The following is a 22114-nucleotide window of genomic DNA, read 5'->3' on the forward strand; positions in this document are numbered from 1 at the left end:
GATCGACGTCAAATAGTTGGTGTTGGTCAGTGTGCGTCCATCGTCTTTGTTTCATTCATCGCGGCGGCAACTGAGCAACACGCGGAGGTCCATCAAAAACATATATCCGAAGCACAGACTTAAAAGGATCTCGTTTCAAACACAGCAATATATAAAACCTGAAATACAAATGCTACAAAATAAATCACAGAAATCGTCTATGGCTATTCAGAGAACACGTGTTGCGGCTTACTTTGTCCCCGGCTTTTACCGTTTTCAAGTTTGCCGTCCCTCCGCTCCATCCGCCGGTTCGTCAGACAGTGAGGATGCTGCTGCTCCTGATCTTTACTCACCGCTGTAGTTTCTATCCCGCTGGACGACGGGAGTTCTTAGAGCGGCGGCGCCACCTGCAGGGGCTGCTGGGAAATGTAGGAACGGTCGCTGAAAATAAAATAAAATAAAATAAAATAAAATAAAATAAAATAAAATAAAATAAAATAAAATAAAATAAAATAAAATAAAATAAAATCCACACACAAAAACATTACAATAAAAAAATACTACCAAAAGTGTTTATTTCCATCCTTTAATTTAATCATTTTAATTTTGAATTTAACTTTTAATAAGTAAAATAAAAACATACTAAAGTCAACAACAAATTTTCAAAAAATCACTAAAACTTACACATATTAAAAGTGTTTGAAACAGACTGCGTGAGAGAAAAAAAAAATCAGTGGAGAAACCCACTAGATAACACCCCCCTAAAAAACCAAAAACAAAATCGGCTTAATCTATATCATGGACAGTGCCCGGATGCTATGTTGGTCTGACCCTTGACCAAAACATTACACAAAGCAGCTGCTGTATCTGTATGGATGCTTGTTTGTGTCATTCAAAAAACAAAAACAAACAAACAAAGAAAAACTTTTTGATAGGGAAAAATTCTTTTCTTTGTTTTTTTGTTGTTTAGCATTAGCAGGAAGTCTTCAAACTAAGTGGATCACTGGCACTCATAATAGTATACTTTTATAGGCATTTAGTATACCAATATGATTAAAACACCACGAGTACCTATAAATATCTATTACATAAATTATTTATACAAATTCTCTACCCTGCTATGTATAAACTTTCCAAAACAAAAAAATGTTGATTAATACTAAATGAGAGTAAGTAAACAAAGACTTTCCAGAGGTCTTTCACAGTGGAAGAGCAAGTGCAAAAATGTGAAAAATTAGACTCTTCTCTGAAAGTTGAAAGTGCAGATGGAAATTTGCCTGAATGTCTAAATCTGGCAGATTTAACTCACACGCTTAAACATGCGTATTCTAAAGCTGTCCATTAAAACGATCAGGTCAGTGTCAGAGCTGCCCCAAAAGTCTTTGAGCAAGACATAATGATCCAGAACAGCCACTGAACTCTGACCTGCGGAGGCCAAAAGATTCAGGTATTAAAAAATATATATATATAAAAATAAAATAAAATGGAAAACACATAACTCATTACGGTTGGTTTTACATTTATTTTCCATTGCACAATAATATCTATATATACTGTATCTACAGTCTAAATTGTGGCAGCAGATAAAGTCAGACATCCATGTGAAATTTATTTTAATAAAACTGTACAAAAATTGCCTACTATGAGAAAATACTGCAACTCCACAGATATTCATCCCAGAAGACAGACGGATGGAAGTATGGCGAGTGAGAAAACCTCGAGCTCTCCTGCACGGTGCTGTGAGCCTAGCTTCCAACTTCAATGCATTTTTACAGCGCAGGGAGAGCAAGAGTTTTCATGAAGCAAACAGCAACATTAACAGATGTACCAATAAAAAATAAATATAATCTCTCGCATGTGTACAATTGGCATGATCAAATGAAAATGGGACGCACTCCGGATGTGTGAAGAGAACTTCAGTTTTGTTCAGCATGGTGGTTAATACAAATGCTAGAACAGACAATCTCTAAGAGGGGATAATACATGGTTGTTTCAAGTTTGTAAACACTTAATATCATGCATCCTTCAATGTGCAATAAGAGACCATTTAGGACATATGTTGCAAACTGAAGCACTTTAAAGTTGAGGCCACACTTTGTAAAAGTACTCAGCGGCCCACTCAAAGGAGGATGGTTCGTTCTGCAGGAGAAAAGCTTAAATCTGAGATGAGCATGTTAAATATATACCAGAAAACGTTCATTGTCATGTCTGGATGATGGATATTTATGCACAGCCATAGCTTGGACATTAATGTTGACATGGAAAACAAATCTGAGAGTGAAGAAATCAGCATAATTGGCAAATGACATAAATAAGCATAGGTTCTGTCATGTTTTGGTCCTTTGAAACATAAGAAAATGGGACAGAGGAATCAACACTTTAAAAATCATACTAACAAAATCATTTGAAGTACAAAAAAATAGTGCAAAACCCACACAACTGCTCTTCCAAATGGGTTTATCTCAATAGTATACAGTAGATTTAAAATCAGCCATCTAAAAGTGAAGGGTTTTATTCGAAAATGCCATATCTCCATATTGCAACTGCTCATCCAATGTTTTCTAGGTACGTTTTCTTTATTTCAGTGATATAATACACAGAAATAAAGAGGAGGTTTCAAACCTCCTAGCAGTTTCTAGGATCAAGTATTCAGTCAATTTCCATTTCCATTGCTGGATATCCCATTTTGGAATGAAACTCCTCGGGTTTACTTTATACGTGTCCAGCAGTTTGGGGCAGTAATGAAGGTTTCATGCCCATAAGACGAAGCAAAGCCAATCGCCTCCCTAAACCCCGCCCCCTTACACACAGAAGATTTCTTAAGAGTGTCATCAAACTATCCTGACTGACTCTTAACGCCTGGGGAAAAATGAATCAAGACAACTTTGTGAAATTAAGAAACTCTTTGGTGTCAGAAAAAAAACATGGCCGCAAGCATACGGTATGTCACATTACCTGAACCCGCACTGTCAGATTTGTGTCCAGCTGTTGCGCTATATACAACATTTGGCAGCAAACTGAACTGACAAAGTCTTGTCCCCTCTTTTCAAAATAAAAGCCCGACAGATAATGCTCCTATATTGACACAACTAGCAGCATATCCTCACACCTCATGAAAAAGAAATCTAATCTAATTACAATAGGATTCCGGTTAATCACATTGAAAAACACTGTCAAGCAAAAACAAAAACCTCAAAAGACCTATTGTAATACATAGGTCAATATATTGTTATATAGACATTGGCGCCCATACACATATTCCTGAATATATGTATGTTTACAAAGACACAGATATACACGTAGGTAGAGGTTAGCATATATGCGTCATGAGGCAAAGGCAGAAACAGTTTTTTTAAGTTAATGGTTCAGAGAGAGATGACCAACGGCACTGCGTGGAACACGTATGTGTGCTTGGTCATTTCTACTGGCAGCTACAGATACAAACACAGCGTTATCACTTCCATTGTGCTGTAAGAGACACATGCTTTTTTTCCTACACATTGAGAAACAAGACTGAAAAAAAGAAAGAAAAAAAAATTCAGCTACAAATGTATGCCAATAAAAATTTGAATGATCATATATAGATACATCTTTAAGACAGGTAAAACTTAAATTTGTAACCAAAATATATATATATATATATATATATGTAATTATATTAAGGGCAATCTTAGCCTTGCCCATCAACACATCATCCTTCTCATACATGACTTTGCTATAGCCCCTTGAAAGCCTGAAGAAAATAAGCTCTTCATGGATTTTCCAGTGTATCCACTCTTATCAATTCATTTTTATTATAGGTCAATGTAAACTCGTCATTGGGGTAAACATTTTCAGCACTTTCTTTTTCGCATTTAATAGACAGAAGAAACAAAATAAAACTTAATGCCCAGCTTCATTTAATCCCCAACTATTATTCGCTTCCCATAAATAATTACATTTAAAAATAAAACAGAGTGATTCCATAAATTCACCATTCGTCTTTCTCACCCAAAACCCATTTGCTTGGTAAAAGCTGTAAAAAGGTATGGTCGGTGATGAACTAGTGTACTACCAGCCCTTATTTGGTGAGAGGCAATAGATTCAGAATCTCCCTGCCCATTTATTTACTCTTTTAACCACTTCAAAGGCCCTTTCTAGACAAAAACAATATATTAAAAAAAAGGAAGGATAAGCCATACTTACAGATGCAAAAAGACAAACTCCAAAAATAATTTAGACAGAAAAACAAACAAGTCCTTCAGTGATTTAATCATTACTACAGAAACTTGCACGTTCATCGAGTTGATTAGAATTGAAGGACAAGGGGTCATCAGACTTTCCTCCTCATTTAAGTCCACTGTGTTTAGCAGACACCATAAAGGGCAGAGAATGACCAAATGCAGTCAGGCTAAAAGAACAGCACTTTATATCTTTTTATATATGCCTGATGGATATATGAAAGGTCCCCTCTTCTCCTACTGTGTGGACTGATGTTAAATGAACGTCATCACTCTCAGGTGAAAATGGAATGAGAGTCTCCTAAGAGCTTCTCTTCTTCCATTTCTTTCCTCTTTCCATCCTCATTGCATTGCACTGGACAGTGTCTGTGCTGCAGAGGTCCTCGGGTGACTGAGGTAATGCAGAGGGATAATATTACACTGAGGGAAAAAGAAAACGGGAAAAAAAAAGCACAATTCTTTTGCGCATAACTCCCCCGTGGAGAGAAATAGAGAAGAGAAGTAGAGGGACCTGCAGCTCCTCAGAGATACTGGTGTGTGAAATTACAGAGTCCGATGCTCCACACGCTGCCATCAGAGCTGGTACCACTTTTTATCTTTGTATTTCAGCATCATCTGAAGGAAGTAAAGTGGGGAAAAATGTGAATCAGGATTAATGTGATAACCTGAAAAAGAAAAAAAATTATACAAGCGTTCAAACAGATGCCGTTCACGTACATCATGCGCATGTTTGGAAAAGGACTCTGCGCTGGCCATCATGGCTGCTGTTCTCTCCTCCAGCTCGCCCAGCTTCTGCCCTCTCTCATCCAGAGCTATTCTGGCACGGGCAAGTTCTCCCACAACTCCCGATGCGGCCCCCTTCATGCCTTCCATGTTGCCTGGGCCAGGGATGTGCTGCGCCAGGCTACGAGATGCCTTACCTGCAGCTGTTTCTCCAACTAGCAGAGACAAAAATAGATATGCAGATGGTTTGTTTACAAGTCTTTTTTTCATTTTTCCCCTAAATGAAAGGTCACCAATCATTTTACCAAAGACAGTGGAATAAAAGCCCTAAAAAGGTTCAAATTGTTTTACATATAGGACGTGATAGCTAAATAAAGTTTCAACTGTGAAATACTTATATATAGATATATATGTAATAACAATACAATAATATATGAAACAGCTAGAGTAATTCAGAAGCCCGATGACTGAAAACTACACATTTAAAACACGACTGCATTAAGTATTCAAATGCAAACATATATTTAATTGCACTCTGAGGTTTTGAGAACTCTTTATGCAATACTAGAAGGCACTCTGTACTCACAGAGGTCCTCCCTGTCCAGAGACTGAGCTCCTCCCCCAAAAAGGCCTTTGAAGAAACCTCTGTTTGGAGCCTCTGGTGTCTCCACTGGAGTAAATAACTCACTGAGCATCTCCTGTGAAAGACAGAAACATCAGTACATGTATTTCAATATATTGTCTCTGAAGATATGCAGACTCAGCCAGACTTTTTAAATCAACCCGATTAAGGCCTGTATCTCCCTGAAAGAGAAAAAGGAAATTAACCCGCACCTTCAGATCATCTACTGAATTATCTGTAAGCAGACAAGCACTTCACCTTTCTACTGACCTGTAATTTTCTATAAAGATAACTATGAGGAATTATACTGTTGTCTAACGTTAAAATGACCGCAGACCTGATTCAAACAGCTGGCCTACATAAGCATGTGTGCCAACATCACACCAGTTACTTTTCCTGGTTTAGACTGAGCCCATGTGAGAAGATTTATGTAAAGTAAACACAGCAAGTCTGTGTTGCTATGTTTGGCAGAAATCGCTGCCAAACTCCTTGTTATTTCTGAAATGCTTACAAATAAGAAATGTCTGCTATGTTGGACAAAATTAAACTCCAAATTTAAAGAAACAGTTTTACTGCTGGGGAGTTTTCTTGGGCTCTGAGGCATTTATGCATTTTTCTCTCTGCAAAGCTACTGGCATGGAGCTGATGGTGATCTGATCATTTATCTGACCTGCAAGTTGTCACACGTCTCCTGGCTGTAGGTGATCCTCTGGATCTCAGTAGGGGAGGTGAGGTACAAAGCCTGACCCAGGTTGGAGAAGCAGAATGTTCTTGCTATTCGCATGTCTGTGAGCGGCAGGTAGTTGACATCCAGAAGAGGCCGTAGACTGGGTAAACTGTAATCACGCAAAACACCACACCAAGTTGCTAACATCTATTTATGTTTTCCTCACTTGGTATCTCTGCTTGATCAGAGATTTCAAAATATAAATAACAGCAGACGCTAGTAATGATGATACCTCAGAGTCATTATATGCCCATTAGCACAGAAACAGGCGATGCAGTTAGCCCCGGCCATCTGCACAACATCAGCCCTCAGCACGAAGGAGGTCTCTGTGATGCTGTGTTTGTAGATGCGGGTTTGGGAGGGCAGGGCCACCACCTTGGCCTGTTTCTCCGAACACAGTATGGCAAAGTGAGTATCCTGGCTCTCCTGTGACGAGGGAGGAGAGGCTGGCCTGCGCTTCCGACTCTTCTCTTTTTCTTCATCTGAAGCATTTGGGTCATACCACTGCTCAAAGAAAGGGGGCAGCAGAGTTCCAGTTGCGTCCAGCAGGGCCATAGTTAAAATGCCTCCTTTGAGCTTGACCAGGGTGCCTAAGAAATTAGATATTTTCAGCTTAAAATAAAAAAAATAATTGGTCACAGCATAATTCAAGGTCAGCTATAAGTGGCATGTTAAGTTCTTAATTGTCTTCTGAAACTTGTGCAATTTTAGCTTTAAGCTTTGTTTTCATAACTAAACTAATCCTAAAACCAAAACGTTAAGGTCAGGTCTGTTTACCCTTTGGCTTCAGTAAATAAACCACAAGATATACCCATCATGTGGATAGCATGTGACTATTGTAGCACCAAATGATATTGGAAACCATCTGTGTAGCTTTAGTCTATATTCTTGTCAACTCCTTGCACACACATTTCCACACCTTGATCAACATTTGCTTCCCCCTCGCTCCTTTTCAGCAATGAAGGCTGCTTGATCCTAGTTCTAATGCTTGATATTCTAATGCTTGTCAACAAAGGTCACTATGTATCCTCATGCAAATTTTATTTTAAGTTTGTTTTTTGTATTTTTTTACCGCAAGACGCAATGCCAACTGGCTGCTGTAACCTCTGGTCTCCACTTGGTGGCAGGCTGAGGGCCACCATCATCACCGAGCCGTGGGTGGTCCCCACCAGCAGACAGGGGCTGACCAGGCTGTCTGTCTTCCTTGGAAAACTCTCACAGAAGTGAAAGGAGGAGATGGCCTCTCGAGATTCTCGGTCTATGCTGGCTACACTTGAACTGCGTGAGCGGGTGAATGAGTTATCCCTGGCATCTGGACAGCAGGAGGACAAACAAAAGGAAATGAGGAAACAACGCATGTAAAAGTGAAAGGGGTTAGTAGTTAAACTCTCCACTTTAGCATTTTAGTTCTCAGAGAAAAACAAAACCCTGGTTAGAAACATATATTCTGATGTCAGAGGTTTAGCAGAGAATGCCTTCCATCGTATTTATGTACTTTATAGAAATGGAAATGCAGCGGAAAAGAAAAAACACCCACAGTAACATGATAAATAAACCCAAAGTCCAACAAAAGAAAGAAAAAAAAAGAAAAAAAAAGCTTTTGACATTGTGATGCTCTTTCAGTTTACATTCAAGGAGGCAGTTTACTTTTTTCCAAATGTGGATTTCCGGAATTGATTCTGAAAACTTAATGTTGTTTATTTAAAGAAATAAAAATGAATGTCCTATTATAGGATCACAAAAAAAAGCAAAAAAAAAAACAAAACAAAAAAAAAAACAGGTGTTTTAGAAGTAAGAATTATTCATGCATTATTTTTGTGCTGATGGCAACTTAAGAACAAGTTTTAACCCCCTTTAAAAAGCTAATGAGGGACACCAACATAAACACAAAAGGCCTTTTAACATGGGGGAAAGGCTTAAAACATCGGCCATCACGTGTGATCTTCACAAGAAAAAACTGTAAACAGGAAAAGCAAGATTTTTAACACCGAGTGCAGTCATGCCACTGGAACTTCCTCAAAAAGAAGGAAACGCTCACTGTGAGAGGATTAGTGTTATCTGCCAAATCTGCAGAGTAAGAGCCATAGTAGTGGAGTGAGTTAGTACCAGTTATCCCACTGCAGCCCAAGTCAGACCAAGGCTGGTCCACTCACAGAAAATGGGGTCTGACTTAGTTCTACAGAGGTCCTCCTTCAGGTTCATCCTGGCTGTTGCCGTTCTTTTCACACAACACAACTGCTTCTTACATGTCTGAATGCGCCTTCGTTGGAACCCACCCTTTTCTTTGAGTTTAAAAAGAGAGTGTTTGTCTGAACTTGCAGTAAAAAAAACAAAACAAACAAACAAACACACCCCCAAGACATCAGGAACATGACATTCAGAACAACATGTTGCTGGACAGTAAGAAGTAGTTTTGCAGACCTACTTAAAAGCTAGAACCTAATACAAAGCAGAAGATTCAAATAACAAGATGAACACCTGTAAGAAAATACAAAGGTTCTTAGAAAAATGTAAGTTATTAGTTTTGGCTTACCCAGGTCAGTCTTTTGCTCACTAGACGAGCTAATTTTCCGTGACATCTTAGCTGTAACAGAAACAAATACCTCTGTTTTACGGTGAAACAATAATGCCTAAAAGGATTGAGATTTTTTTAAAACTTCTTTGATTGTGAATTACAACAAACGATTCAATAAGTATGATTTTTACCATTTTGTGGCCTTGTTTTCAATGTGCACATCAGTGTGCAATCACTGAATAGAACACAATTTTGAGTACGATTTTTAAACATGGTGATACCAACTGTAAGACAACTGTTGAGGTCACAGTGCATACACCAATCAGCTACAACATTAAGAACTTTGGCAAGTGAATTGAGTAATACTGATTATTTTGTTAGAATGGCACCTATAAACAGGTGGGACTATTTAGCGCTAGGTTCAAACGAACCTGATGGGCTAAAAGGAGAAAAATGTAAAAAAGAAAAAAGAGCAGTGCATGGACCAAAGTCCTCTCACATGGATCATTATGTGATAAATGTTCCTGGAAGGTAGAGGTTACTTCCTGCCAAAAGTGGCCCGAGAAGGGACAACTGGGGAAGGGTCTAGCTCCAATTGCACTAGAAGGGCTAATGTAACAAATTTCTGAAAACTTCAGCACTGTTTGATAGTACAGTATCAAATAGTACTATCAAACAGTACTGTTTGATATAAATGGATTGTTTGCATAGTTTGAGGTTGGACAGCTGCAGAGATGTATGCTGATCCCTGTTAGAAGCTGAAAAAAAAAACCTACAGTGAGCGCATGTGTATCATAACTGGAACACAGACCAATAGAGAAAGGTGTCTAAAGAACCATGTTTTTACATCATGGAAACGGGGCGTCTGCATTGTTTACATGTGTCAGAAATTACAGCAGGATGCATGACGGCAAGCCAGTGGAAGCAGTGGGACGGTCTGGGTAACGTTCTGCTTTGAGGTTGCTATGGCATTCATGAAGATGCTACTTTGACACATAACCAACCTAAGCATGGTTACAGTCCACATACAGCACTTCACTGTAATAGTAGTTGGCTCTTTTAAGAAGAACAATGCCGAATTGCACCCCCACCCCCAAAAAAATTGATTTTTTCCAGGAATATGAAAAGTTGTTGATTTTGCCCTCCAAACTTCCCAGACCTCACTTGAAGTGAACATCTGTGGGAAGTGGTAGAAATAAAAGAAGTCAAATGCGTGCAAGCCCCATCGAGGTAAAGAGCTTAAAGGATCTGCTGCTAAGGTCGTCCTGCCTGATACCACAGGACACCTCTGGAGGTGTCGTAGAGCCCACGTCTCAAAGGGTCAAACAACGAGGCAGACCTACAGAGTATTATGGAGGTAGTTTTAATGTTATAGCTCACTGGTGTATATCTTGTAAATGACTACTTGTAATAAGACGCTAAACTCTTTTGGAAATAACATTACAATTCATCATAATAAAAGCTGATTTTAAGGTGGTGCTTTTGGTTGTTGCCAGTTTCTTTTCTGTACAAATTCCTAAAAGTTGTCTGTTGCAGTCAGTGACCACCCTGAGAGAAACCATGAGAATACAAATGAGGTAGAGAAGCATCACAGACAACCGATAGAGCCTGTAATGTCAAACAAAGCAAGAGGCAGTTGAGAAATAAGGTAATTACAATTCAGTGAACATAGTTATGCAAAGAGAGTAGGTGGAGAGAGAGGAGGAGGGGAAAAAAATAAAAAGAATCAGTGGACAGCCAAACAGTTAACACTGAACTGAAGCCCTGGAATCAAACACACAGAGCAAGTATCTACAGTCCAAGAGAAATCATTTTGATGTTAGTGCTGTAGAGACTGAGGCGAGAAGCAGATTTTCTATGCTTTTGTTTTAGTTTCAAAAAATAAAACAAGAAAAACAAAACACACACAAAAAATAATCCTCAAGTAAAATTTCATTTTTCCATACTATATTCTAAGTTGTGTAACAGCAGTCTACAGTATTTTGGTAAAAATCTGCATAGAAAATCTGCACCTGAAATTGAAGAGTCATCCTGTCATGCACTTGATCAACCTCCCTGATTCATTTTCTACAAAACCCCTACATTATGTGATTAGTGAAAACCGATTTCTTTAATGCAATTATTCCTTTAACTGGCACAGTATGCACAGGCTTGCGTAGGATTAAGGCACAGTGTGGTTAGAACGCCGTCATTCAGAGAGAAAGAGTGAGTAATCACAAAGAATACATCTGAAAGATACAGTACCAAAGTCATTGGCAACCGTCTTGGAAAAGCGCCTGCTTTTCAACTTCACTGGAAATAAGGTTCAAAAATACAAGTCAGAGAACTTTAGTCACCGTCTAAATATTAACTTTTAAAGGGTCATACACTTGAAAATACAATACCCTTCTCTATGAAATTCTGCTTTTTGTCATCATCTGAATTGCAGGGTGAGGTAGAGCCTACATGACAAATGGCAGCCGATATGAAAGACGAATTTCAAAAGAAAATGATACAGTTGGTAGTTCACGCCAAGACTTACCTGAAGTAGGTGATCTGCAGCGGTCCTCTGAGGCATTGGACCCATCGTTGGAATCACAAGTCGCTGCAGGAGCCACAGAAATTGTAATTAAGAGTCAGACAGGATTACGCTGCAGTTAATTCCTATTGCACATGTAGTAACAATAACAGCTCAAGTATTACAAAGGCAATCATACAACGAGGTAATCATTCAATTTAGCAAGTAAGCTCTGCTTCAGTTTACAAATCTACCACAAGTGAGCTCACTAAATGCATCAGTATTGGCTGTCTAGTAGTCAAATCATAGGTGTATACTTTAAAGATACTCTCTCTCTCAAGTCTGAAATTTGACTCCATCCTCACTGGAAATGTCAAAGAAAAGTCTGTACTGAGCTTTGGAGATTTGGGGTGCTATAATAAAACCAGAGAATGTATCTCTATGTGATAAAAGAAAAGGCTTAGAGGAGAACAATGACACTGTGGGTAGGGGAGAAAAAAAAAATCTGACACAACAGGACTTACTGAAGTGAGATGAGCGTCGTTTTTTCATAGACTCAGAATACAAGAAAGAAAGTCTGGACATGCAAGACGTCACAGTTGGAATGTCTTTACCAAATCACAGAGAGAGATCAACAGTAAAAACAGTGAGACAGAAAAATGCCTGAAAATCTAACTGCAAAACAGAAGAAAATGTGAAGTCTCAGCTGCTTGCTGCTGAATTTCTATTTGATTCACTGTTAAAACAGTATATGTTTCCAATAGTGTTCTTGCAATTTGCATAAATTAAAGACTGCTTTTAAAAGGCAACCAAACAAAATGCAGATAAGAGTCCTGCATCTAGCATCAAGCGACTGAGACTAAAAAGAATGAAGACAAACAGTGACTGACAGGATGATTAGGCAAAGAGAGAAAAACACAATAGAAGACATGACAGAAACAGCAAGGCTGAAACAAGTAAACAAGGTTTATGTATTGTTTTGTCAGTAAACAGAATCAAAAGGCAGTGCTATTACAGCAGAGCGGCTCTGCTCAGCTACAGCATCCATTCTAACATGCATGCTCCACTGTCTTTGCTCCTTCCAACTGAACAGATGGAGAATCCGCCAGCGATGCCCCCTGTTGAGGGAGAGGAGCTACTGCAGGGGGTGGTGCTCACAGTGCGAAGTCAGGGCAGCTGCCAAGTGTCAGCTCTGCCTCCCTAACCCACCTCCAACAGCCTCCAAAAGTGTTCAGCAAAAAATAAAGGAATACAAGGAGCGTAGCAAATTATTTACTGTATTTCAGTGAGATAAATGTTATCCAGGGTGACAAGTTCAGCAGAACACAGAGAGAAATCAACAGAAAGAGTGTTTAATTGGTTGAGTGCAGCTCACCTCCGGAAGGCTTTGCTTTACGTGGGGAGCGAGGCTGCCTCTGATAGGGGTCAGATGGGCTGTACAGCTCTGATGTGCCCATATTGAAAAGCAGGGTTTTCTGGAGGTAGTCCACCACAGCCAGACCGTTACTGTTTCCAAACACCACACTGAAAGACAGAAAGGTCAAAGAATGCAGTGGAACTCCAAATTATGATTTAGGCAGGCTTTATTTACTTTTGCACTTGGTTGAAAATGCTTGGTTACAGTGTGCTTTGAGACAGGATATAATTACGATTTCTTTACCCACACAAATTGAGCACAAAAAAGGATACCGAGCTATGAAGACTAGTGAGAGCCCAAAGTGATGTGACCTCATGTCAAAAGCATCAGCTGTATTGAACATAAGAGACTTACAGGCCATAGGAAGAATTGATTGCCAGGCTGGTGATCTGCTGAGGTGGCTCCCCACTCACCCACACCAGCTGGATCACCAGTTCCACCTGGTTGCCCGGAGACTGCTTCAGTGGGGAGCTCCGCACCCTGCATCAAACACACAGCAGGATACGACAGCAGGCTGCAGTTTACACTGGAATAAATTATCATCTATGGGCAAGCTACACTCTGGATCATCATTTTTATTGCTATTATTATTATTATTACTTTAAAAGCATTTTATTAAGAGGATTCTTTTTTTCTTGTGTTTTTCATCTCTTCTGTGACAGCCTGCTTCACAAAAACAGAAGCCAAGGCAAAATTAAAGAAATTCCATACTGTAGACATGGTATATTGTCTCGGGGGCCATCAGAGGAGTTGCTCCCTGTTGATGGCTGAGTGGGAAGCTCACTCTCCTGAGGGCTGGAGGAAGCTCCCGGGGTTGGCAGGGTGGGGGTCTGCTCTCCTCCTGGGTCAGGAGAGTCCACTTCGCTAAACTCACACTGCATTCGCACCTCCAAGAGCTAAACAAGAAATAAAAAGACAAAAAAAAAAAAAAAAAAAAGGCTTGTTCTTGTAAATGTTTATCGACTATTATCCTATTATCTATCCATCCTGACCTTAGGAATAATTTACCCATTCACTCTGTCCATTTATTATGCCCCAAGCAATTTACCTGAACAACTTCAGTGGTAATTTCTTGTTTGCTGAACCTATAGACAATAACATGAGCAGATACTCCAGCCACGCACAGCATCCGGCTCTCGGGACACCAGGACAAGGTCTGGATGGCAAATGGGTCCTCATCTACTATATCTGTGTTTGGCTTCTCCTCCTTTCCACGAGCCCTCTCAAACACCTTGGCAGTCTTCAGCTTGTACAGCACTTGAAGCATTACTGTGGAAGGAAAATAAGGACATGATGATTCACTGCGATCAGTGCACTCTCGATAGCACAGGTTACAACAGGAATCGAGGTGGTGGTGATTAATATTGTTCTTTCAAGGAGCACTACGTTCAAAATCCAAGCAACTAGAATTAGAGATGGGAATTAGTTTGTGAACAAAGAAACCCAGAACATCAGTGACGTAGCAGCTCATCCGGCTCGAAATCCATCAGAATTCACAGGTTATTGTAATGTGTGAAGTACAGAAAGAAAGTGATAAGTTTTCTTGTCATTGGTGTGTTATATTGCACAAACTAATGAGAATTGCAAACAGTAATTTCTAGGACAAAATAATGTAGTTCAACACCAAATAGAAGTGTCTGGGTTCAGTAGCATTATAACTACAGGGTCAGTCGTAACTATGGCCATAAAAAGTCTTAAAATATGTGCACACTTCAGTATGTCGTAGTAACAGTAACCATATAACCAATGGGAACCATCAACCAATAGGACCACTTGATTTTTAAAGTTTTTAATTTAGTGCATGAATACATCTCCTTGGAAGGAAAATTAAAGATAAAGACATGCAAGGATGAACTTTTTGTAGTAAGTAATATACTGCTCTTAACAACAAAATACTCACGTGCAGAAGCATCCCAGAATTTGATTGACCCATCAGCATGTCTATTATAGCAGGGGATAGACAGAATAAAAACAAAACAATTAAACATTTATTACTGAACAAGACCTGTGCACATCTTAAAATAAGTAAGCACGACTCATTATATTATTACTTTATTCAATCAATACAGACCCTGTGATTATAATCTCAGGGTAACTCTGTGTGCCTTGGCCCCAGTTTCCCCCACTAATGGGCCATTCCTGTTAAAAACAAATAAACAAAAATGAAGCTTCTGTCTGCGGTGAAGTCAAATGCTCATGTAAAATTCACACAGACAACACAACTGAGTCATTTACCTTCTTACTGTAACCTTGCCTCTTTTGCCGACAGCCGACAGAGTAAAGTGCAGGAATAAGTTCAGCAGGACAGTCAGCAAAATACTCACAGCAGGTCACCGGTGACTCGTGGATAGTCAGAGGATAAGGGTTTTCAAATATGGGATACCTGTCACGATAATCAGTCACATGTTTACACTAAATATTATACAGCATTATGCTACATGTTCTGATCTGTATGTCAAACTTATAGCTGCGATAATAAATGTTAACAAAAGATGCTAGATTTTGTGTAATGTATTCACCAAAGTTTGAAATTTTAATAAAGTTTATTACTCTGTATATTAATATAGCGTACTTTAGAGTGGGCAATGTGGCCATTTGGTGTAGAATCTAGATGCACAATGTAAAATATCCATGTTTTTTGATGCAATATAATTATTAATACAACCACAGCTAGAAAGTTGAATATTTACCCAATCTGTCCGAGGTCTATTACAACTAAATCTTTCTCAAGAAGGACCACCACAGCATAAGGCTCCTGAAAGTCTAGAAAACAAATCGGCAGAAAATTTACATGGATAATGGCATCGTTTCAGTTGGTAACTGCATATGCTGTTCTGACTAGTGTCACAGCTCACCATTTGGATATGGAGTTTCACACAGCGTTAGGAAATCCACAATCGGGTAGTCCATCTCCAGAACAGCAGTGCTCTTTCCGTGCATCACAGTAAGACAGGCTCTCCTCCCCACTGTATCGTAAGACAGACCTCCAGACAGCACCATGAATGGGTCCCTGGGTTTAACAAACACACATATTTTAATAGCTTCTTCAATAAAATTGAATTAGTTGTGGCAGATGAAAAATTACCAGGTGTACTCAGCGGTAAATGGGTAAAGAGGGACACCAGATTTTACTGTGGTGCTTTCTCTGGGGACTTTTTGGCCCGATTTTGATAGAACCTGTGCTGGGAGGAGCCTACTTTTTAATCATTATTAAAACTATATTAATCCCCGTCCTCAAACGCCTGAGAAAAATGTATTAGATCACTTTCAATGAAATGTTGGCCATTTAGTTAATGGCTTTGACATAAGAGCATCTCTTCAGATGCTGCCAGCTGTGTCAAAAATCATTATATTTAACAAGTATCATGAGACTGTTGCCTTGTCTAATTACTTATTAGACAGGGCTTTTTCATCAGCATAAGGACGCTGTCAAGAAGACTAACCTGTTACATATTCAGAATAACAGGAAAGGACATTTTGAGTACAGGATATGGTTTCAAACTAGCGTCCGTTAAGACACAGGATGGGTGGGAACTACCATCACACTCACCCAGCCCTTGTTGTTTTGTATTCCACTTTCAGGATAGGCTTGCATGGTTCTGGCTTTTTTCCATCCTTAGGCTGCTTTCCTATTGGATTTCAAGATGCCAAAAAAACAAAACAAAACAAATCCCCGAAACAAAAACTCATTATATTTTACATTGCAGGAATACAGTACATATGGTGCATATGTGAACATATGGACATGTCGGCATCCATCTGTTACACATGTCAGGTCTCAAAGACTGGTGGGACTACACTTTATTTAAAGGCCTATATATAGTTTTTCCATTAATCATGCCTCTGTGAATATAAACAATACAAGTGTGTGTATACAACAGCTCCTACCATGTGGTGTGATGATCTGTGCGGGCTTGGCTGGGGTTCGTATATTCCACGTGGTCAAAGTGCCATCGGAGTGGCTGCAAACAAACTGTTTGCCCTCATGGTGCCAGGCGACTGAGTGGATTGCCTGAGAAACCACGGTAGCCGTTTAACAGAGTGTGATACATAATGTACAAGTAACATATGTTTGACAGTTCAGAATAGCAAAGTAACTCTACATCATTGGGGAAATCAGGGTTTGTCTCAACAAAGGTGATACTTGTCCACGGATAGTTTGGGTCCCTTCAAAAATTCATGAGTAACTAGCAAAATACATGATAATGTTATTTTGAGCTGTTTTCCATTCTCTTAAAATGAAAGAAACCTAAACGTCCATTTCATGTGTCATTATAAAACTTCATGTGTTAACTGATTTACAAAGAAACCCAACAAGACCAAACATGTTTCTCAGACAACAGTGAGGAACACCAGACAAACTAGTTTCCTCACAAGAACTGGAACAAAGGAAAACAATGCCTTACCTCATCATAATTGTAGCGGTAGTCAGCTTTTTTGCACTTCAAATCCCACAGCACTACTATCCCAGACTCAAATCCAATCAGAAGCTGAAATAACAAGAGAAGCAAAGCAAGTAAGGCTCAGCTGACTGCTGTTAAACTACATTCTGCACAAAACTGGTTCATAATGAATTCACTTTATGAATGTATGACAGTTATTTATTTTACATTCCCTAGTAGACTTTTATGACATTGCTTAAGATGGCATAAGATGCAATATTCTGACATTTACACACTGTAAGAAGCAACTAAGTTTTCACTTACTATGCAATCATGTAAACACTAGAGTAGCTTATAACTATTTTTTCAATAGTTAGGAATTTCCTTGTGAGAACAGGCTAAAAGATACGCATAAACCCTTTGAAATGGCCTGTAAGAGGCAAATAGAAGGGTCTGCATACGAGCGTAGGTGTTTTTGCATTTTTGGCTCTATATGATGTGAGAAAGGATATCCTTAATATGGTCACCTCAGACGAATATTGTCTGCTGTTCAAACTGTGTTTGCAGGGGGCAGGCCAATAGAAAGACAGCTGGCTTAAATTGAGGCTTGTTCAAGACAGTGAATGAAATGAGGGGGCGCACCAAGATGATCATTTTCACCTCTAAATAACGCAGAGCTACTCCAAAAGAACTTAACAGTGAGATTCCAGAAATAAAAATCCAATTCATATGCTTCATAGGTATGAGCTATAATACTCTGTGTATTTATTTCTTTTAACAAAAGTGCAATTTATTTGCAGTGTCCCGGAAAAGCACTACTCTAACAACAAACTTAAATTTCAGCAAATGCCCAACTGGTGATAGCAGTAACATGAATTCCTGTGCCAAATTGTCTACCAGCAACTAGTAGCAAATTATAATAGTCAACCCAAATGCTCCTAGTTGTTGTTGTCGCTGCCTTTTTTACAGTCACAGTGGTAGCCTACTCTGCGCCATCACTGCAGACTGTCCTATCTTTAGCTCTAGGAAAACAGTAACTGCTAGTTGAGGTAAAACATCATTACCTATGATCCAAAGCAGGAATGTCCCCTGCAATCCATCTTTATCTAACTGATTATCTCCAGTTCACTTAATCACTTAAGTGGAACTTTAACTTTCTTGAATTAAAAGCAAGCCTATATTTCTTTTAAAAGACATGAACTTTTACATTATATAACTGAACAGTCTCTGAGATCCAACTAAAAATCATTTCCAGCTCTGCTTCTCCACATAACATCATCAGATGACGTACAATTGTTTATCTTCTCTATAGGCAATGTAATGTTCAGCTATCAGTTACCTTGCCCTCATCCATGGGGTTATCACTGATGTGCACAACAGGCCCTGGGTGTGTCTTGGTGGATCTGTCAGAGAAAGAAAGAAATGGGAGACAGTCCAAGTCAATTTAGGTATATTTGCCACTGATGAGTAAAATGTATCTGATAAATATAGTGATACAGTGGAGCTTTTAGAGGGCGGTAAGATAGAGGCAATTAGGAAAGACATCCAAAATGTAAGCCCCAATCTTTGGTCTTGCACAGAGAAAAAAAGGACAAGATAATAAGATGAAAATGTGCATCAGCGCACCAGAGGGGAGGAAAAAAAATAATAAAAAATAGCCATGACATATGAGAGAGACAAACAGCGAGGGAGAGGGAGAGTAGGGTCACATGAGGGTCTATGAGAGATTATAGTGTTTCAAGACAGGATCACCGTGGCAACAGAGCAAGGGGCATGGAGGAAGTGAAGGTCTGGCCTAAAGAAAGTGTTGCTGCCTCTGAGTGTGGTCTGGCTCCAGCGGCTAATGATCTCATTGCTGCTGCTGATGAGTCGATACAGTCAGTGATGTCGCAGTGAATAAAAGGAAGGGATGGAGCGGAATATGAACTCCAGCCGGTAATCACCACATTGTGATACACCCGCACCACAAACACCAGGCTTAATAACCAGTTCTCATGTTTGTGAACTGGATTTTATTGTAATAAAGATTATTTTAACCTAGACTGTTAACTGACGGAATCGTCGGTAAACATTACTTTAAATTAACTAGTTAAAACTGAGTTTCATTTCCAGCATAACACCAGATATGATCATTAGCGCCATACACAGCGTTTCTATCCACTGTAGGAGAGTCCACGAGTTTCCAAAGGCAACAAGCTATGAAGCAGAGCGTGGAAAAGACGATTCTATCAGAGGTTCTACAAAGACATAACTGAATATTTCGCTTTAGATTTCACACCACATCGTTTCTTTTCATCTTCAAAATCAAGACAAGCTAAATCATTTCCCCATCTCCACTTCCTGCATCTGACACATTTATCTAAGAGGACGGCATACTTTGCTCTGACACTTTCAACTCCAGGATCTAAAAGAGCAATTTATCCGATTTCACCAGCAGCCTCATACACACGCACACCTTTATGCAACCAATTTTAGCTGCCAGTCACTTTCTAAAATAATCTTTTTTAGCTCGCTGGTGGGCACATGGAAAATAAAATTGCTTGGAAAAACTTCTACTGACTAAAGTTTTCATTTAGAAAAAAATAGTAATTTCACTACCCCTTTTAAGCCCCAATCAAGGGCTCAGAATGGGCAAATTTTGTGGTAGACATGTAACCAGTCCTTTTAAGACATGTACTTCTTTCTGTTAATCTGAATGACCTGAGTTCATGTATCAATGTGTACTTTGATCACTTCACAGCGAGTCATGACGGCAATCTTACTAGATTGTACCAGTAACATTTTGGTATCACTTTGCAAACCACCCAATTCGGAATACATTCAGTTACTTTAAGAGTATCAACGGTATATTAACATTATATTAAAAAAAACAAAAACTTCTGGCACCTGCATTTAGTCTCACTTTGCTCAAACTAATCTCACAGCCTCAAAGCGACTTCTTTATGTTGTCCCGACACAAAACAGTTTTATGACACTGCTTGCTAATGAGATTTGAGGTTAACAGTTCGTTTTTTTTTTTCGTTTCAGCCATTTCTAGAAGTCTGTCTTCTGTGTTCCTAACATGCATGAAATGTCAGACAGCACAACAGCAGTAATTTCATCATTTGCTTGTAATGAATTGTCCCCAATACATTTTACTGAGGCGTGCATGAATGAGGTCCATGAAATGATCAAAGTACCTATATAACACACTATATGAACAAAAGTAATAATTCACTGCCTAATCTTTAATTTCAGGTGTATTCCTACTGCCACAGGTGTATTAAATCAAGCATCTATCCATACAGTCTGCCTTTACAAATATTTGTCAAATAATGGCTAATTCCAAAGAGCTCTCTGAATACCAATGTGGTACTATAATAAGATGCCGCTGTTGCAACAACTTTGTGAAATTACTTCCCTCCTGGATATTCCACAATCAACTGTAAGTGGTATTGCAAATTGGAAGTGTTTAGGAACCACAGTAACTCAGCCACGCAGAGGCAAACCACACAAAGTTACAGAACTGCGTTGCGTTGAGGCGCATAGAGTGTAAAATTGTCCAATGGATTGCCGAGTCAATATTCACAAAGCTCCAAACATCATCTTGAATTATCATCAGCACTAAACATGTGTGCTGGGATCTTCGTGGCATGGTTTTTCGTAGTGGAGCAGCTCCAGTAGGTATAATGTGCAGGTGGTCTGGTACTTTCATCTACACAGTGTAGGTGGCATTGAAAGACACAGACTTAATGTCTTTTACAGAACTGTTAAATGTTGCACAGTTATAATGGCTCAGTCTGTACTAATGGGAATGCTGGAGGGATGACCCAAACGACTGAATTCCTAAACTTTATCTAGCAAAATAACTTTGCTAGATATTGCAAGTATGAAGAGCGCGTCGACCTGCCAGTGCTGCCCTGTTTGACCAGAAATTATTTTTATTATCACTTGTTAAATTATGTATCAAGTAAATAATCCACCATTTAGCAAAGCTGTTTAAAAATGATCACTTTAAATTCCTGTGTGCTGGGAAAACCTGTATTCGATACACGAAAATGCTATCATAACCAGAAAAGATACTGATAGTGATTTTATCCACCTCGATCATACACCTGCATGTGACATTAAATGGGAACCCCTCAGAAGATGCAGGATGTGATGTAAAATTCCTTGCAAACTTTACAGTGGGTGTTTACACGAGGGAGTGGGTGACACAGGATGGGTCACTGGGGTTATGAAGTGGGCACTTCCTATCAGAGATGTTTGCTGCCAGATTTAACAGAACACCTCCAGAAGTCTCAACTGCAAGTCCTGGCATGGCACAATCACCACCTCCATACCGCCCTCATACCGATCAGAGCTACAGTATTCTCAGCTTACAGGACTAACTGTTTCTGCAAGTGCCGGCAACCGCATTCCTTTGCAATTTTGAGTTTCCTGGTCGAGTGTCAGCTGCACAAAGAAGATATGCAAATAGTGAGTGAGTAATGGGAGGAGGGGTGTAGTTGTGAAATACAGACTCACAGTTCGATGGCTTTGTTCCACATAATAACGTAGCCTGAGAGAGTGAAGGACTCCACGTTGACAATGTGGATGTTTCCTCTTTCTGTGCCGATGTACAGCCATTTGCTCTGGAAGGGCAGGTGGCAGTATGTGATTCTGGAAGAGATCAAGATCCATCACAACCAGGCTTTTTATTATCTCATGACTCAGTTGGCATCAGACGGTTACCCTTGTCCCTAATCACGCTGGTCCAACTGGAAGAAGAAGCAAGTGAGTAAGATTTAATTACAAAGGCCTTGCACTGTGTCACACTAATGAAGCCAGACTATATATAGATCAGTTGGGGGGAACAGCAGAGTAAATACTGTTGCCTATTCTCAACTGGGTGAAAGAAGAATCCAGTCATACACAACATTTACTATCTGAAATAGAATGAACCTGCAAAAATGTTTTGTCTTTTGCTATTAGTCTGTACCTTAATTGTGATTTTTTTTTTCCAGAGGAAATCTGGAGTCATTTTTAAATGAACTTGGAAATACTGACTTAA

The 22114-nt window shown here is 39.3% G+C and overlaps 1 protein-coding gene across 5 annotated transcripts in view; it reads right to left on the minus strand.

Moving 5' to 3' along the window:
* Window positions 1–1481: 1481 nt before the first annotated feature.
* Window positions 1482–22114, minus strand: part of stxbp5b (syntaxin binding protein 5b (tomosyn)) — a 28606-nt gene continuing 7973 nt past the window's right edge. Inside the window, exons 5-29 of one of the 5 annotated variants that reach the window (XM_080870218.1) lie at window positions 21589–21723; window positions 18422–18485; window positions 17107–17190; window positions 16589–16712; window positions 16251–16329; window positions 15556–15710; window positions 15391–15463; window positions 14936–15083; window positions 14772–14839; window positions 14601–14641; window positions 13749–13969; window positions 13412–13596; window positions 13055–13180; window positions 12659–12807; window positions 11308–11370; window positions 11171–11227; window positions 11031–11078; window positions 8805–8855; window positions 8425–8553; window positions 7344–7583; window positions 6504–6861; window positions 6215–6380; window positions 5509–5620; window positions 4917–5137; window positions 1482–4814 (exon numbers count right to left, since the gene is read on the minus strand). In XM_080870218.1, the coding sequence (XP_080726344.1) occupies window positions 4773–4814; window positions 4917–5137; window positions 5509–5620; window positions 6215–6380; window positions 6504–6861; window positions 7344–7583; window positions 8425–8553; window positions 8805–8855; window positions 11031–11078; window positions 11171–11227; window positions 11308–11370; window positions 12659–12807; window positions 13055–13180; window positions 13412–13596; window positions 13749–13969; window positions 14601–14641; window positions 14772–14839; window positions 14936–15083; window positions 15391–15463; window positions 15556–15710; window positions 16251–16329; window positions 16589–16712; window positions 17107–17190; window positions 18422–18485; window positions 21589–21723 (3139 nt within the window). In that variant the 3' untranslated portion in view covers window positions 1482–4772. The remainder of the gene's footprint in view (window positions 4815–4916; window positions 5138–5508; window positions 5621–6214; window positions 6381–6503; window positions 6862–7343; window positions 7584–8424; window positions 8554–8804; window positions 8856–11030; window positions 11079–11170; window positions 11228–11307; window positions 11371–12658; window positions 12808–13054; window positions 13181–13411; window positions 13597–13748; window positions 13970–14600; window positions 14642–14771; window positions 14840–14935; window positions 15084–15390; window positions 15464–15555; window positions 15711–16250; window positions 16330–16588; window positions 16713–17106; window positions 17191–18421; window positions 18486–21588; window positions 21724–22114) is intronic. The other 4 variants (XM_080870220.1, XM_080870219.1, XM_080870221.1 and 1 more) reach the window with 4 other exon arrangements.

The sequence above is a fragment of the Rhamphochromis sp. 'chilingali' genome (genome assembly GCF_963969265.1).
Source record: "Rhamphochromis sp. 'chilingali' genome assembly, chromosome: 21".
In the NCBI taxonomy this organism is placed as follows: Eukaryota; Metazoa; Chordata; class Actinopteri; order Cichliformes; family Cichlidae; genus Rhamphochromis; species Rhamphochromis sp. 'chilingali'.